Source organism: Ips typographus, linkage group LG10 (assembly GCF_016097725.1).
Source record: "Ips typographus isolate SLU linkage group LG10, UJ_Ityp_2.0, whole genome shotgun sequence".
In the NCBI taxonomy this organism is placed as follows: Eukaryota; Metazoa; Arthropoda; class Insecta; order Coleoptera; family Curculionidae; genus Ips; species Ips typographus.
Window position 1 is genome coordinate 5,689,870 of NC_138431.1, and position 16,464 is coordinate 5,706,333.

Consider the following 16,464-nt stretch of genomic DNA (forward strand, 5'->3'; position numbering starts at 1 on the left):
ACATACGTCTTACAGTGTTGCCACTGTAGAACACTGTGGCAACACTGTACTGTGTAACGAGAGGCAATTTCAAACGTTCTAAGCGAGAAATTTTAGGGAATACTCAAAACTTGCGCCGTACTCAGACAACTTTTGATGTGACTGTTTAAAGCGCCCCTTGAAACCGAACCGGCCCCACAATAGGGACAAATGTAGGGTCGTTCTCCTGTGTGACTTCTCAGATGGATCCGCAAGGGGGCGCCCTGATTGAAACACTTTCCGCATATGTCGCACGAGTACGGTTTCTCCCCCGAGTGAATCCTCTCGTGCATCACCAGGTAGTCCCTTTTGATGAAGCTTTTGCTGCAATAAACGCACGAGTACGGTTTCTCTCCTGTGTGTTTCCTGTAGTGGATTTTCAGTTTGTCCGGTCGGGAAAAGCCCTGACCGCACACTTCGCACAAGTGTTTTTTCTCGTACGGTCCGGTGCGTTGCGTTAAGTGTTTGGAAGCGTAGTGCTTCTCCAGAGTGTCCAGTCGGGCAAAAATTTTCTGGCAAACGTTGCATTGAGTTTTGGAGTCGGGATCCAACACTCGAACCGTATGGGTGCGCAACTGGTGAGACAACAAGTATCTGGAGTAGTAAAAATGTTTGTTGCACACCACACAACCGAACGGTTTCAAATCCAGATGGACGTTGTCGTGTTCTTTGAAACTTAGTGCGTCATTGAAATATTTACCGCACTTGGTGCATTGAAAATCGTAAATTTGTAAGTGAAGTCGATTAATGTGTACCTGCATCGCTTCCTTTTTTTGCGACATGTACTGGCACCAGGGACACGGAAACATTTTGTCGTCCCGGTGTTTTTGTACGTGCACTGAATAGTTGATTGCTCCGAACAAGTCTTCTTTGCACACGTAACAAGTTAGCTTCTTTTCGTGGTTTTGCACGTGTTTTTCGATTTCCTCCCGGTCCAAACACTCTGCAGAGCAATTGTTGCATATGTAGATTTCGTGTTCCTCGTCAAAGTGATACTTTTGGTCTCGATCGCCTGCATTGCCACACTTATCCACGTCACCGTGCTCTTTGCGATGTTGAAACATTTCTTTCCTGGAATTGAACGTTTCAAAACAAAATTTGCAGGTCCACATGTTGGCTTTCTGGTTTTTTGGTAGTTTTTCCAGTTTCTCCTTTTTGATTCGACGCGTTCGGTTCGGTTTCAAATCTGCCTCATCCTCCAATAACCAGTCGAGATTTGATTTTTTTGCTAAACGTCTCTTGGGCAAACGTTTTGATTTGCGTGGTGGTTGATCGGCAGTTTTTTGGTCGTCAAACTCTTCTTTAATCACTACTTCAAGCCTAAAAATTTGTTAAACTATTAGAATAATCATTATTACGTTAATAAAACAAGGGTGTAAATAACCAAATATTAAACGTAAAAAAAAATGTTTTATTTAGCTGGATTTAAGGGATGTTCTTTCACAGTAACATCTAGGATAACATAACGACACAATTTTTTTATTAAATTTCGTCCTTTTATTAGTCAATTATTCAACGCTTAGGATTTAAACATTTTTTTAATTCACTAGATGTTTAATAGCTATTTATGTACCAAGGAGAGAGAACATAATGTCCTGAAGGCCGAAACAGCCAAAAATGGAACTATACAGGTGTGGTAAATCCAAAAGCGACCATAGGAAAACCGTGTAACGGACAGAGAAACGAAGGTAATTGCATGCGCGGGAGAAAGACAGTAAACGAAAAAAATACCAAGTAGGCCATATTTTCAGTACGTTGTTGCCATACATTTTGTCGACGGTATTGGATTTTGGCAACAGCGTACTAAAAATATGGCCTACTTGGTATTTTTTTCGTTTACTGTCTTTCTCTCGCGCATGCAATTACCTACGTTTCTCTGTGTCCGTTACACGGTTTTCCTATTGGTCGCTTTTGGATTTACCACACCTGTAAAGTGTCAGCTTTCAGAAAATTGGATCAAATCACGTGATTTGTTGGATGGTTTGGCCGCTAGAGGGCGTCAAAATCAGTGAATTAAACAAATCCTGATTGTTCTGACACTGACTTGACTAACTCAGTAATTTGACAGCTAACGTCAAAATGCCACTGAAGTAAAAATGCAGTTCAAAGTGTCAGCTTTCAGAAAATATGATCAAATCGCGTGATTCGTTGCTCGGTTTGGCAGCTAGAGGGCGTCAAAGTCAGGGAATTAAAAAAATCCTGATTGTTCTGACACTGATCACTTTGACCTTGAGTAACTCAGTAATTTGACAGCTAACGTCAAAATGCCACTGAAGCAAAAATGCAGTTCAAAGTGTCAGCTTTCAGAAAATATGATCAAATCACGTGATTCGTGCTCGGTTTGGCTGCTAGAGGGCGTCAAAGTCAGGGAATTAAAAAAATCCTGATTTTTCTGACACTGATCAATTTCACCCTGAATAACGCAGTAATTTGACAGCTAACGTCAAAATGCCACTGAAGCAAAAATGCAGTTCAAAGTGTCAGCTTTCAGAAAATTTGATTAAATCACGTGATTAGTTGCTCGGTTTGGCTGCTAGAGGGCGTCAAAGTCAGTGAATTAAAAAAGTCATGATTTTTCTGACGCTGATCAATTTCACCCTGAATAACTAAATAATTTGACAGCTAACGTCAAAATGCCACTGAAGCAAAAATGCAGTTCAAAGTGTCAGCTTTCAGAAAATTTGATCAAATCACGTGATTCGTTGCTCGGTTTGGCCGCTAGAGAGCGTCAAAGTCAGTGAATTAAAATAAAACGTGATTTTTCTGACACTGATCACTTTGACCTTGAGTAACTCAGTAATTTGACAGCTAACGTCAAAATGCCACTGAAGCAAAAATGCAGTTCAAAGTGTCAGCTTTCAGAAAATATGATCAAATCGCGTGATTCGTTGGACAGTTTGGCCGCTAGAGGGCGTCAAAGTCAGTGAATTAACGTCAAAATGCCTGAAGCAAAAATGCAGTTTAAAGTGTCAGCTTTCAGAAAATATGATCAAATCGCGTGATTCGTTGCTCGGTTTGGCTGCTAGAGGGCGTCAAAGTCAGGGAATTAAAAAAATCGTGATTTTTCTGGCACTGATCACTTTGACCTTCAATAACTCAGTAATATGACAGTTAACGTCAAAATGCCACTGAAGCAAAAATGCAGTTCAAAGTGTCGGCTTTCAGAAAATATGATCAAATCACGTGATTCGTGCTCGGTTTGGCCGCTAGAGGGCGTCAAAGTCAGTGAATTAAAGTAATCCTGCTTTTTCTGACACTGATCACTTTGACCTGGAGTAACTCAGTAATTTGACAGCTAACGTCAAAATGCCACTGAAGCAAAAATGTCAGCTTTCAAAAAATATGATCAAATCAAACATAATGCCCTCAGGTTGTTATGAACACTATAACCTACACCCTTTCCAAAGTATTAGGTATTCATAACTTATAGGTGAAACATAGCAATTTTTTAAATCACTCTGACATTCAAAAAAGTCGAAATTTAATAAAACATTGTGTAAAACACGTGACTTTTAAGTCACATGTTGTATAAATAACTATTCCACCTTACATTCCAGTAAGTCGACTTGAATCGATTCCTTTTTCTCTTCCTCTTTATCGGTTTGATGGACGCGCTGATGCCTACTGACGTACTGTTTCTGCGAGAACGTTTTACCGCACACGTGGCAACTGTAATCCTTCTCGCCCGTGTGCACTTTCATGTGTTTCTTCAAATTGTGATTGTTCGCAATCACTTTCTCGCACACCGGACACTTAACCGTGAAATCCTTGCCGATCCGATGAATGCAACTCAGGTGTCGCTTGAAGCTTTTCTCGAACGTAAACTTGCGACCGCAAATCTCGCACTGGAATATCTCCTCGGTGCCGAACAGTTCCTTTTTGTGATTGAACTTGTTGTGCAACGTCAAATAGGACTTGACCGGAAAACGTTTGTGACAGATCTGACACTCGTACTTGGGCACGTTGTCGTGCCATTCCAGGTGCTCCTCCAGTTTCTTCTTGCACAGAAATCCTTTGTTGCAAATATCGCACCGCACGGCGTAGTTATCTTCGTGACGCTTAATGTGGGCGATTATGGAATTTCTAAATTTACTGGTGGCGACAAAACCGCAAATTGGGCACTCGTAACCCCCCGTATGGGTGAAACGGTGCAGAGCTAGTTTGGTGACGTTCTTGAAAATTAACGTGCACTGATCGCATTTGTGCGGATTTTCTTCGTCGTGCACTTCCCGGTGTTCTTGGAGGTGTTTTTCGGTTTTAAAGTTCACGAAACAGCGATCGCACGTGAACACGCTTTTGTGGTCTCTCAAGTGATTGGTTAGGTTTGGAACGACTTTACCGCATTCAGGGCATAGCCCTGATTTGTTTCCACCACGTTTCTTTGCTTGCTTTATTGCCTCGTTTACTAGACAGTTGAGATCTTTACGTCTTCGAGTGCTTCTAAGTCTTAATCGAACGTTTTCCATGTTTGTCTTAGAAGAAGTCCTTTTTAAAAACCTAAAAATGACTGTAATTAAAAATAATATTAAAAGTAATGGGGTCAGTGTTGAATTGACCACTTTTCACACAAAAAATGAGCCTAAATAAGCCTATTGTGTACCTGTACTGCCGGCTTAGAAGGGCTATTTCATATCCTAGGAGGTAAAAAATGTCCAGAACTTGATCCAGACTAAAAGGGTTGCATTTAGAAAAAAGCAGATGAAATTAATGCAACACTTACTTTGCTTTGTCAGGCTTGGCTCTGCAATACAATCCTTTCATGTTCTTATTCTGAAATACACAGTTTTCCTGAAGGTGTGAGGGCTAAATTTGTGATCAAATTCAAAATAAACAAACGGACTGACACAAAAAGAAAAAAACTAATTGACACAACACGGGTAATACGATAATTGTCTAACAGATGGCGTATCATGGCTGTCTAGCGTCATCTGTCGATTACGATTGCGCGCTCCGAATTTACACGGAACGCGATTCTTGAAAATAGGCTTTCAACAATGTTATCGTTGCTCTGGTTTTCTGGCTTCAAATCTCCGTTGTTCTATGAGAATGATATTTTTTCAGTAACCGTGTATATTTACCAGTCCGAATTAATCGGTTAACCTGGCTAGGAAACGATACACATCCTATGTTTACCTTTCACTGTGTCATCTGTCAAAAATCGTTTTTTCCATGGCACACTAATTAAAAATTCAAAAACCTTGTTTACCACTAATGGCGTTGTTGTATTGTCAAATAAAGTTTCAGTGAAGCCGTAAAGTGACCTAAATCGCCGAAATAAGTGTTAGTACCCTGTATACATGCCGTAAGGTAAGTGAATATAGAATAGATAAGTGATAGTACCCTGTATATAGAAGAAATAAGTGATAGTACCCTGTATACACGGACGTAGAAAGCGATTATTGTGCACAATAATCGCCTCTTTCTACGCCTAAATATTTATTAACTGGAAGAAAAAACACAATTGAAACAAAAATTGGATTATTTTAAGTTTGATGCCGTCGATTCATATGTCTATTCAAATACTGCGCCCTGGAAAAAGCTTCTCCACAAACCTCACACCTATAATTTTTCTCCCCGGTATGCAACCGGGTGTGCACCGTCAAACTGTACGTTGTGGTAAACGTTTTTTCCGCACTCTTTACACTGCACCTTTTGATCGCCCCCGCCCACCTGGTGCACGAGTTTCAGATGTCGTTTCAACGAGCACTCGAACGTAAATAAGCGGGAGCAAATCTCGCACTGGTACACCACCTCCTGCCCGCTGATTTCCTTTTTGTGGTTCAGTCGTTCGTGGCTGCGCAAATACGAGCGAACCGCGAACTTTTTCTCGCAGAACCGACATTGGTACTTGCAGGTGGTCTGGTGACGGTCCAGGTGATCGTCGAGGAGATGCTTCAAAGCGAAACCTTTAGCGCACAACTCGCACCGGTACTTGAATATGTTCTCCTCGGTGGATACGTGGTTGGCTAGGCTGCTGGAGGTTTTAAATATTTTCTCACACTTGGGGCACTGGTAGGTTTTAGTGTGTTTGTGTTGGTGCAAAGCGAGTTGAGTCAAAGTGGGAAAGATGTTCCAGCAAACATTGCACGTGTGATGTTCGGTGGAGTGGATGTTTTTATGAGCGTTCAACAATTCCTGGCTTTTAAAAGTAGCAATGCACAAGTCGCATTTGAATTTGTCTGGATGACGGTGGCGGGAATTAGTCCCAATTAATTTACCGCAAATTGGACATAAATAAGTTGGTTTAGTCTGTTCGTGCTTTAATCTGATGTGTTTGGTTAAAAAACGGACTTTTTTCCCACACTTTGGACAAGATTCTAGGTTTGTACTGCTGCTATCTTTGTTGTGTATTAATCGGAGATGTTTGGCTAAACAGAGAAAGTACTTCCCACATTCCGGACACTGTTTCGGTTTTACGTTTCCTTTTGTGGTGGCTTTGATGGGGATTTTGTGGTGTTTCACCTGCATGTGTCGTGACAAGAACATCACCATACGCCCGCAATCCGGACAAGCTTGCGGTTTTCGTTTCAACTTTTGGGTTGCATTGACCTGAATTAGTTTGGGTGGTACTGAGCCCAAAACTATTTGCAATCCACTGGGGGTTTTTACTAAAAACATTTGAGGCTTCGCCCTGAAATAACACCACATTAATCACTGTTTAAGAGAATGGGTGTGAAAAATTCCACTTACAATAGAAAAATTTATGATTTTTTATTATAGAAATAACTTAAAACAATATGATATCATCCTCTTCATCCCATTCAACCAAAACCACGTCATCATCGTCAAAACATTCGCTCTTCTGCATCAGTTCCAGCCTTTGGTGTTTGTGCTCTTTTTCCCGTTCGTGAATCACCTGGTGTTTGAGCAGGTACTTTTTCTCCGAGAAAACTTTACCGCACAAGTCGCAACAGAACCGTTTTTCCCCGGTGTGAGTGCGCATATGTTTCTTCAGATTATGATTGTTGGCTATCCTTTTCTTGCACACCTGTAAAGTGGTACCGTAGACAGGGGGAATTGGTGTTGGAAGATTACTTACTGGACAGTCCACGGTTCGGTCCTCTCCCACTTTGTGAATGACGCTCAAATGTCTGACGAGGCTTTTTTCGAAACTGAACGGTCGTCCGCAGACCTCGCACTGAAATTTTTCTTCCACTCCGTACAGTTCTTTTTTGTGATTGTATCCTTTGTGAACGTCTAGGTATCTGTAATGGATATTATTATAAAACTCCTAGCACTGATCCGTCTGAATTACACAGAATAGGGTCGTCTACCAAAGTGGAGAGAGTATAGTGCGTCAAAATCGGTGAATTAAAAAAATCCTGATTTTTCTGACAATGATCACTTTGATCTTGAATAACTCAGTAATTTGACAGCTGACGTCAAAATGTCACTGAAGCAAGAATGCAGTTCAGAATGTCAGCTTTCAGAAAATATGATCAAATCGCGTGATTTGTTAGATGGTTTGGCCGCTAGAGGGCGTCAAAGTCAGTGAATTAAAAAAATCGTGATTTTTCTGACACTGATCACTTTGACCTTGAATAACTCAGTAATTTGACGGCTGACGTCAAAATGTCACTGAAGCAAGAATGCAGTTCAGAGTGTCAGCTTTCAGAAAATATGATCAAATCACGCGATTGGTTGGACGGTTTGGCCTCTAGAGGGCGTCAAAGACAGTAAATTTAAAAAAATCGTGATTTTTCTGGCACTGATCACTTTGACCTTGAATAACTCAGTAATTTGACAGCTGATGTCAAAATGTCACTGAGACAAAAATGTAGCTCAAAGTGTCAGCTTTCATAAAATATGATCAAATCACGTGATTGGTTGTACGGTTTGGCCGCTAGAGGCTATCAAAGTCAGTGAATTAAAAAAATCGTGATTTTTCTGACACTGACCACTTTGACTTTGAATAACTCAGTAATTTGACAGCTGACGTTAAAATGTCACTGAAGCAAGAATGTAGCTCAAAGTGTCAGCTTTCAGAAAATATGATCAAATCACGCGATTGGTTGGACGGTTTGGCCTCTAGAGGGCGTCAAAGACAGTAAATTTAAAAAAATCGTGATTTTTCTGGCACTGATCACTTTGACCTTGAATAACTCAGTAATTTGACAGCTGACGTCAAAATGTCACTGAAGCAAAAATGCAGTTCAAAGTGTCAGCTTTCAGAAAATATGATGAAATCACCTGATTAGTTGGACGATTTGGCCTCTATAGGGCATCAAAGTTAGTGAATTAAAAAAAATCGTGATTTTTCTGGCACTAATCACTTTCATCTTGAATAACTCAGTAATTTGACAGCTGACGTCAAAATGTCACTGAAGCAAGAACGCAGTTCAAAGTGTCAGCTTTCAGAAAATATGATTAAATCACGCGATTCGTTGCTCGGTTTGGCCGCTAGAGGGCGTAAAAGTCAGTGAATTAAAAAAAATCGTGTTTTTTCTGGCACTGATCACTTTGACCTTGAATAACTCAGTAATTTGACAGCTGACGTCAAAATGTCACTGAGACAAAAATGTAGCTCAAAGTGTCAGCTTTCATAAAACATGATAAAATCAGGTGATTGGTTGGACGGTTTGGCCGCTAGAGGGCGCCAAAGTCAGTCAGTAGGAAGAGTTAGAGCAAAAACATTTTTTTTTGGTAGACAACCCTATTTTTAAATGTATCTCACCTTTTAACTGTGAATCGTTTCTTGCAGTACTCGCACTGGTACTTTGGTATACCTTCGTGCATTTCCAGGTGACTGGAGAGTGACGTTTTGCTGAAGAAGCCTTGTCCGCACAAGTCGCAACTTACTCGGAATTTGCCCTCGTGTCGTTTGATGTGATTGATTAGGGAATAACGGCCTTTGACCACAAAATTGCACAAAGGACACTCGAAACGTCCCGTATGCTTGGCGTTGTGAATTGCCAGTATGCCCACCGAGGAAAAACTAACGTCACAGACGCCACAATGGTGACATTCTGGCGAGACCTGGTGCACAAACACCAAATGATCGTCAAGCGATTTCTTGTCGGGGAAATGTAGCAAACACTCTAGGCAATTGTCGTAACCGTGCGATTCCAGGTGACGACCTAAGTCTTTCCTAAGTTTTCCGCAAGCGTTACAAGAACGGGTTTTTCTTCTAGGCTCTTCCAGTTCCAAGTTTGGTTCTAATTTCACTGGTTTTAATTCGTTTTCCCCTTCAGGGGGATCTTCCACAATTTCAATCAGAATCTCCTCGCATTTTTCAGTCCTAAAAGTAAAAATTTGCTTTAAAACTGCACCAGAGGAAACAGAAGGAAATTCACATAAACACCCACTGCTTTAAAATAATATATTTTGATACATAAAAGCATAAACTGTTAGCATATAAACATAACGTGTTATATATAAAATTATAAACTCAACAAGATTTCATTTTACTTACTCCATTTAGGATTGCAGTTTGACAGTAATTATATGTAAAAGTCACGATGAAATATTTTAGGTTAGGTTAGTCAAGTTCACATGTGCAGCGTTTAAATCACAGTATATTGTTGGTTAAAAAATAGCTGCTTTTTTTAATCAACTCATATTTTCTACTCATTCTGATACAGCCATAGACTAAATGATAAGAATTATCTTTTACTCTATGCTACAGCATATACAGGTGTAGCGACCATAGGAAAACCGTGTAACGGACAGAGAAACGTAGGTAATTGCGTGCGCGGGAGAAAGACAGAAAACGAAAACAATATCAAGTAGGCCATATTTTTAGCGCGCTGTTGCCAGTAAGTTTGTCGAGGGTATTGAATAGCGGTTGGCAACAGCGCAATTTTTTTCCTTTTCTGTCTTTCTCCCGCGCATGCAATTACCTACGTTTCTCTGTCCGTTACACGGTTTTTCTATTTTGGATTTACCCCACCTGTATGCTGTACATGTAGACTTGAGCATTATTCTTCATTAACGCTTTGTAAGCTAATTTAATTGTAGAAAAAGGTTTGAACAACCCATGCAATAATGCTAATTTGGTTTTAAAATATTCAAAACGACTTTAGTTTGGACAAGTAGCCAGGGTGTGTATTCTTGAAATGAGGGAAGGGAATTATCAAGACCTGTAGAATGTGACCAGAATCCGCCATGTGTCAGCTTCTTCTGTCACATTCTATCAACACTTCTCTTGAGAATTCCGTTCCTTGCTTTCAAGAATGTTATACGCTCAAATAGTACGGTCACAAAAGAGTACTATCCAGACACTCTTCGGAAGATCAAAAACTATATAAGTACAGATCTAGAATAGGTAGGTCAAATCATCAGTGCCATCTGTAAAAAGATGTTGATCAATTTGAAGACTACTAGAGAGTGAAACTTGACCTGTCAAATGAACGTCATTTCATCTCTATTTTTCCTAGATCTATAGTGATATAGTAACTACTAAGTTTACAAAGAATAATATTTGTTAGGCTGTCCAATCTGCCCGATATGATTAAAAGACTGAGTGAGCTGACTGAGTTGGGGTAGGGGATGTCCCATCCAGGTGGAGGCAAACGCGGACACGACGTTTCCTCCGCAACTTCTCATGTGCGAATCGACTGACGTTTTGGTGACGAACCCCTTGCCGCAACATGCGCAAACGTACGGTCGTTCGCCGCTGTGCGTTCTCTGGTGTATCTTTAGAGGTGTCCTCTGGGTGAAACCCCGTCCGCAAAACTTGCACACGTGCGGTTTTTCGCCGGTGTGCACTCGAACGTGCTCGATCAGCTGATCCTTTTTGGTGAACGCTTTACTGCACACCTGACAAGCAAACGGTTTGTAGCCGGTGTGAATTCGACGGTGAAATTTGAGTTTTTCCCGGCTGGACAGTCGTTTACCGCAAATATCGCACAACACGGACAGGTCCACGCCCTCGTCGTTGTGTTTGCTCAATTTGTGACGACGCAATCCCGAAGCCGACGCGTAATGTTTGTTGCATACTTGGCAGTCAAATTTTACCAACGGACTCCCTGTCAAGATTTCGTAGTGTTGCGACCTGCGGTGCGCAGCTAGAAACCTGGAGAACATAAAGTGTTTACCGCAAATTTCGCACTGAAACGGTTTCTCGCCGGTGTGAAAGTATTTGTGCTCGACTGCGTGAGTGCTCACGGTGAAAGCTTTAGCGCACACTTCGCACTTGTACTTGGTGGTACCTTCGTGGGCCCGCACGTGCATTTCCACGTGGTACTTGGACGTGTTTTTGTAGTTGCACAAATGACAACTGTACTTTCCGTCCTCGCTGTGACGGATCGTGTGCAACGCGAACGCTACGTTATTTTTGTATGTCTGGTTGCATATCTCGCACTCGATAGGATCATCCAGCTCAACTGGAGGCGGATGATTGCGCCGCAATTTCACTTTTCCACCAGCAGTTTTAGATTTGCTTAGCCTTTTTCGGTTTTTTATTGTCTTAGATTTGCGTAGTATCAACTTGGGATATATGGGAAGACCATCGTCGTCGGCTTCAGTTTTTACTTCAATTTTTGGTTCGTAAGCTGAATTGTCGATTATCCTAAAAAAACAACCATTAGTTTATCTTGTAACATTGACACTAACATAACACTAACTATATTATATTGCACCTTTGTTTATGGAAATACTTAGTTACTATAATATATTAGTTAAATCCCTATTATATGATACAAAAACATAACAATCCTAGTAGTAGTAGACAAATTTGATACTTTCTACGTATTGCACAACTTAGGGTGTCCTCCAGCAATCCGCCATTAAACCAAAGTGGCCATACTGAATTTCAATCCATCACATCTTTGTTATAAGAGTATTAATGATTTGAAACATTGTTTTTGTCGTCTATAGTGACTTTGACGTCCTCTAGCGGCCAAACCGTCCAAGCAATCACGTGGTTTGATGGTATTTTCTGAAAGCTGACACTTTGGGCTACATTTTTGTTTCAATGACATTTTGACGTCAACTGTTAAATAAGCGAGTTATTCAGTGACAAAGAGACAAGTGTCAAAAAAACAGTGTTTTTGTCATCTATAGTGACTTTGACGCTCTCTAGCGGCCAAACCGTTCAACCAATCACACGATTGGATGATATTTTCTGAAAGCTGACACTTTGGGCTACATTTTTGTTTCGGTGACATTTTGATGTCAACTGTCAAATAAGCGAGTTATTCAGTGACAAAGAGACAAGTGTCTAGAAAACAGTGTTTTTGTCATCTATAGTGACTTTGACGCTCTCTAGCGGCCAAACCGTCCAACCAATCACATGATTGGATGCTATTTTCTGAAAGCTGACACTTTGGGCTACATTTTTGTTTCAATGACATTTTGACGTCAACTGTCAAATAAGCGAGTTATTTTTGTATGTCTGGTTGTATATCTCGCACTCGATAGGATCATCCAGCTCAACAGGAGGCGGATGATTGCGCCGTAATTTCACTTTTCCACCAGCAGTTTTAGATTTGCTAAGCTAAGAATTGTCGATTATCCTAAAAAACCAACCATTAGTTTATCTTGTAACATAGTTTAAATACTCTACTAATCTAACATTTACAACTATTATATTGCACCTTTGTTTATGGAAATACTTAGTAATAATATATTAGTTAAATCCCTATTATAAGATACACAAACATAACAATGAATCATTGCACAACTTAGGGTGTCCTCCAGCAATCCGCCATTAAACCAAAGTAGCCATACTTAATTTCAATCCGTCACATCTTTGTTATGAGTATTAATGATTTGGTTCAAAGACTCAGCAAACCGTTTCCTTTCCACTAAATTGGGAGCTCCATCACCAAGACCACCATCAAACCCATGAGTAACTAAATGGCTCTTCAACGCCTCTTTGGAATCAAATTGCTTGTTGCACGACATGACGTAACAAGTAAACGAGGTCTCTTCCGCTCCGTTATTCTGGCTGTACACTAAATACCTCGGATTGGTGTTGTGTTCAGACGCATGCATTACCGGACAGCTTTTCAGGTGAGCGTCCATGGAACTCTTGGACACAAACCCTCTACCGCACAACCTACACGAGTACGGTTGCTCCCCGGTGTGGGTTCTTTCGTGGATTTTTAGCGGCGATCTTTGAGTGAAACACCGACCGCAGAATTTACACACAAACGGTTTTTCACCGGTGTGCACTCTCATGTGCTCTTTTAAACGTTCCTTTTCGGTGAAAGCCTTTTGGCACACCTCGCACACGAAGGGTTTGTACCCCGTGTGAATTCTCATGTGAAATTTCAATTTTTCCATGCTGGAGATGCGTTTTCCGCACGTGTCGCACAACACACCGTGATTAGCCCCTTCGGGGCTGTGTTTTCGCAAGTTGTGTCGCTTTAAACCACTCGACGATGTGTAGTGTTTGTTGCACAAGGTGCAATCGTATTTTACTAGAGGAGTGCCGGTCATGATTTCCCAGTGTTGGGTTCTGCGATGCGAAGCCAGGAATCTGGAGTACATAAAGTGTTTCCCGCATATTTCGCATTGAAACGGTTTCTCACCGGTGTGGTAGTATTTGTGCTCTGCAGCGTTGGTGCTTACCGTAAAAGCTTTATTACAAATATCACACTTATATCCGGTGGTACCTTCGTGGGCACGCACGTGCATTTCCATGTGGTACCGGGACGTGCTTCGCAACTCGCACATGTGACAGACAAATTTGTCGTCCTCGCTATGCACGATGCTGTGCAAGGCAAAAGCCACGTGGTTTTTGTATGTCTGGTTGCATTGATCGCACACAATAGGGTCCTCCAGATCCACAGGTGCTGGTCTGGCTGTACGTTTACCAATTTTCTTCTTTTTAGTTACTTTGTTGCGTTTCTTCCTCCTTACCACCTCCTGGTCACTAGTGTCTGTTATATCTTCTTCTTTCACTGTAATGTTACAGTTAGGGTCGAGTTTCAGTTTGGATCTAAAAATTAAACGTTTTTATTAAATGCACTGCAACCATTAGGTTGTGCGAATAAAACACTCAAATGTGTAGGGATAACTGCAATTTCTATTTAATGTCACTAATTTTTAATCGCGTCACAAGTATACGAAAAAAAAATGGGGAACCACCATAGAAAACTATGATTTTAGAGCTTGAATGTAACAGTCTTAAATATGTTGTAGCAAGCCCTAATAATACAGAAGTTAATATAGTTTGTCCACGACCAAACAATAATGTACCATTTTCTTAACAAATACACCGCAATAACACAGTACAGGAGTTTGCCAAATCATTAGGTAAATTCCATAATTTATATTTGAAATATTTTTGGTGTATGACCGTCCTTAGTTCTGTGGTTTTTTAAGTTGACATTGACAACGTCAGTGCCCTTGTGGTCGTAGGCGGCTGGTGTGCGCACCGTGGTGTTTGTCACATGCCACCGTATAGTTATGTAAATAAATTGTTCACGTGATCCATTTTTCCCAAATTCTGTCACGACTTAGTTTGACATTTCAGTTGTTATGGCGGATTTCAATTTTAATTTGGTAATTTTATAAGAAATATTCGCTTTTTACGCAGTAATTCTTGTTAAAAACGAGTTCGGATAGTGATACGGAACCAGGTTGCACTCCACCAGAAATTATACAGGCTGCCAAAACGACAAGTACAAATTTCCTACCAGAAAAATCGAAATCATTGTACTTGTCAACAAAAGTTTCATGGATTGGAGAAGGACTAAGCAGATTAATTCATTTTCTGAGAGAGTTTTATTGGTTTATTTCAATGAAATACAAACCATCTACATTGTGGACCACCTTTTCTATGCTAAGGAGTACGCTGGACATCAACCACTCCATAAACATTGAAACTTATGCTAAACTACGAGCCTTACTGAAAAGGAAAAATCACGGATTTCAAGCGAAAAAAGCTGCTATTTTTACTCCAGAAGAAGTTACGTAATGCTGAAGACACAAAGTATCTTGCAACAAAGGTAAAAAAAATATAAAAACCATCTCATTATTATTTATCCTGAAGTGTCTTGATTTAGGTTGCCCTTATAATGGGCATAATGGGTGCTTGCAGAGGACATGAACTTTATTCTATGAAACTTGCAGATGTAAACGATCTTGGTTCATCTTTGCTGGTTACCATACCACAAACGAAAACAGGCGTATCGAGAAAATTTATAATAACCGGCAAATTTTATGAAATTTGCCAAAAATATATTGATTTACGCGGAAGAGTTACCAAGTTAGATAGTTTATTTCTGTCGTATCAAAATGGAAAGTGTGCTGCACAGAAAATTGACCAATTTACGGCCATGGGTAGGAATATCGCATCCTTTTTACAATTACCTAAAAAATATTTGTATCAACAAGAAAATTTATTTTATTATGTTAAATCAACTAGCATGAGAAAGAAACAGTATCTACATAAAAGAGTATCAACTTCTAATTTGCCTGCACTTGGCATTAGTGGTAATGGACAGTGGTCGTGGACAAAGTATAGTATTATCCTCGTTTTTTATTATCCCCCTTAGGGATTAATGGCTATCATAAAAAGCTCGTTGAATAATATACTATTATCTATGATGGTTCTAGGTGAAATCTAAAAGGTAACTATTTTGTCCATTATCTCATAAAAACATCAATATGACGCGTTTTCGTTGATTAATCTACTAGTTATTCGCTATCTACAATAATGATTACGTTTACCACCAAATCCGTTAAGAAAAATCCTGGACTAGAAATCAATTTGAGGTTCATAAACAGCCCGCGACACCGAACAGCTTTTCATGTGAGTGTCCATCACGCCCTTTGAAATGAACCCTTTTTGGCAAATCATGCATTTGTAGGGACGTTCGCCCGTATGGGTGCGTTCGTGGATCCTCAAGGGCGATCGCTGCGTGAATCCTTTACCGCAATACTTGCAAATGTACGGTTTTTCGCCGGTGTGCACCCGTTCGTGCTCTTTTAGCTGTTCTTTTCGCGAGAAACTTTTCGTGCAAATTTCGCACGCGTACGGCTTGTAACCGGTGTGGATGCGACGGTGAAACTTCAATTTTTCCTTGGATGAGAGGCTTTTACCGCAAATATCGCACAGCACCGATTGGTCGATGCCTGGCGAACCGTGGTGGGTCATGTTGTGACGTTTTAAACCTGCAAAATTTAGTTTTTTTAAATTTTAAAATGCAACTTTAAACGATTTTGAACATAATGTCTAATAAGTTGATATTAACGACACTAAAAGGCGTAAACATGCCAAGTCCTTCATCGACTGTGTTTTTAAAGGGTCTGTAAGGGCTTATCCAGGACCTTTTTCATTTCTAGAAGGCAACAAGAATAAAATAATTTACTGTCCAAGACGTGCATTTAACTTTAAGGCCTATATTCTAGTAGACTCTGCCAAAGTTGGACTGTTTACCCAGTGAAAATACTGGTAAAGTATCATTAATTGATTTAAATAGCTTATTATATCATAAATCTATCATTAAGGTACTACAGCACAAGAAAAAAGAAACCACACACTTTATAAGCTAA

At 40.3% G+C, this 16,464-nt stretch overlaps 4 protein-coding genes across 4 annotated transcripts in view; all 4 read right to left on the minus strand.

The window, feature by feature from the left end:
• Positions 1 to 1,416: 1,416 nt before the first annotated feature.
• LOC145734744 (zinc finger and BTB domain-containing protein 41-like) lies at positions 1,417 to 5,257 on the minus strand. Its single transcript, XM_081988340.1, has 3 exons — positions 4,739 to 5,257; positions 4,619 to 4,687; positions 1,417 to 4,515 (listed from the first exon to the last, which is right to left on the minus strand). The coding sequence occupies exons 1-3, from the start codon at positions 4,777 to 4,779 to the stop codon at positions 3,555 to 3,557; spliced, it is 1,071 nt and encodes a 356-aa protein (XP_081844466.1). The 5' UTR covers positions 4,780 to 5,257; the 3' UTR covers positions 1,417 to 3,554.
• Positions 5,258 to 5,385: 128 nt separating this feature from the next.
• LOC145734746 (uncharacterized) lies at positions 5,386 to 6,849 on the minus strand. The gene is made up of 2 exons (XM_081988343.1): positions 6,709 to 6,849; positions 5,386 to 6,649 (listed from the first exon to the last, which is right to left on the minus strand). Exon 2 carries the CDS (start codon positions 6,634 to 6,636, stop codon positions 5,578 to 5,580), a length of 1,059 nt encoding a protein of 352 aa, XP_081844469.1. The 5' UTR covers positions 6,637 to 6,649; positions 6,709 to 6,849; the 3' UTR covers positions 5,386 to 5,577.
• On the minus strand, positions 6,715 to 10,425 carry LOC145734751 (zinc finger Y-chromosomal protein-like). Its single transcript, XM_081988350.1, has 4 exons — positions 9,431 to 10,425; positions 8,693 to 9,256; positions 7,058 to 7,223; positions 6,715 to 7,006 (listed from the first exon to the last, which is right to left on the minus strand). Exons 1-4 carry the CDS (start codon positions 9,433 to 9,435, stop codon positions 6,746 to 6,748), a joined length of 996 nt encoding a protein of 331 aa, XP_081844476.1. The 5' UTR covers positions 9,436 to 10,425; the 3' UTR covers positions 6,715 to 6,745.
• Positions 10,426 to 13,972: 3,547 nt separating this feature from the next.
• LOC145734371 (uncharacterized) overlaps positions 13,973 to 16,464 on the minus strand; it is a 49,947-nt gene continuing 47,455 nt past the window's right edge. The window contains exon 11 of the mRNA XM_081987652.1: positions 13,973 to 16,083. Within this exon, the coding sequence (XP_081843778.1) occupies positions 15,668 to 16,083 (416 nt within the window). The 3' untranslated portion in view covers positions 13,973 to 15,667. The remainder of the gene's footprint in view (positions 16,084 to 16,464) is intronic.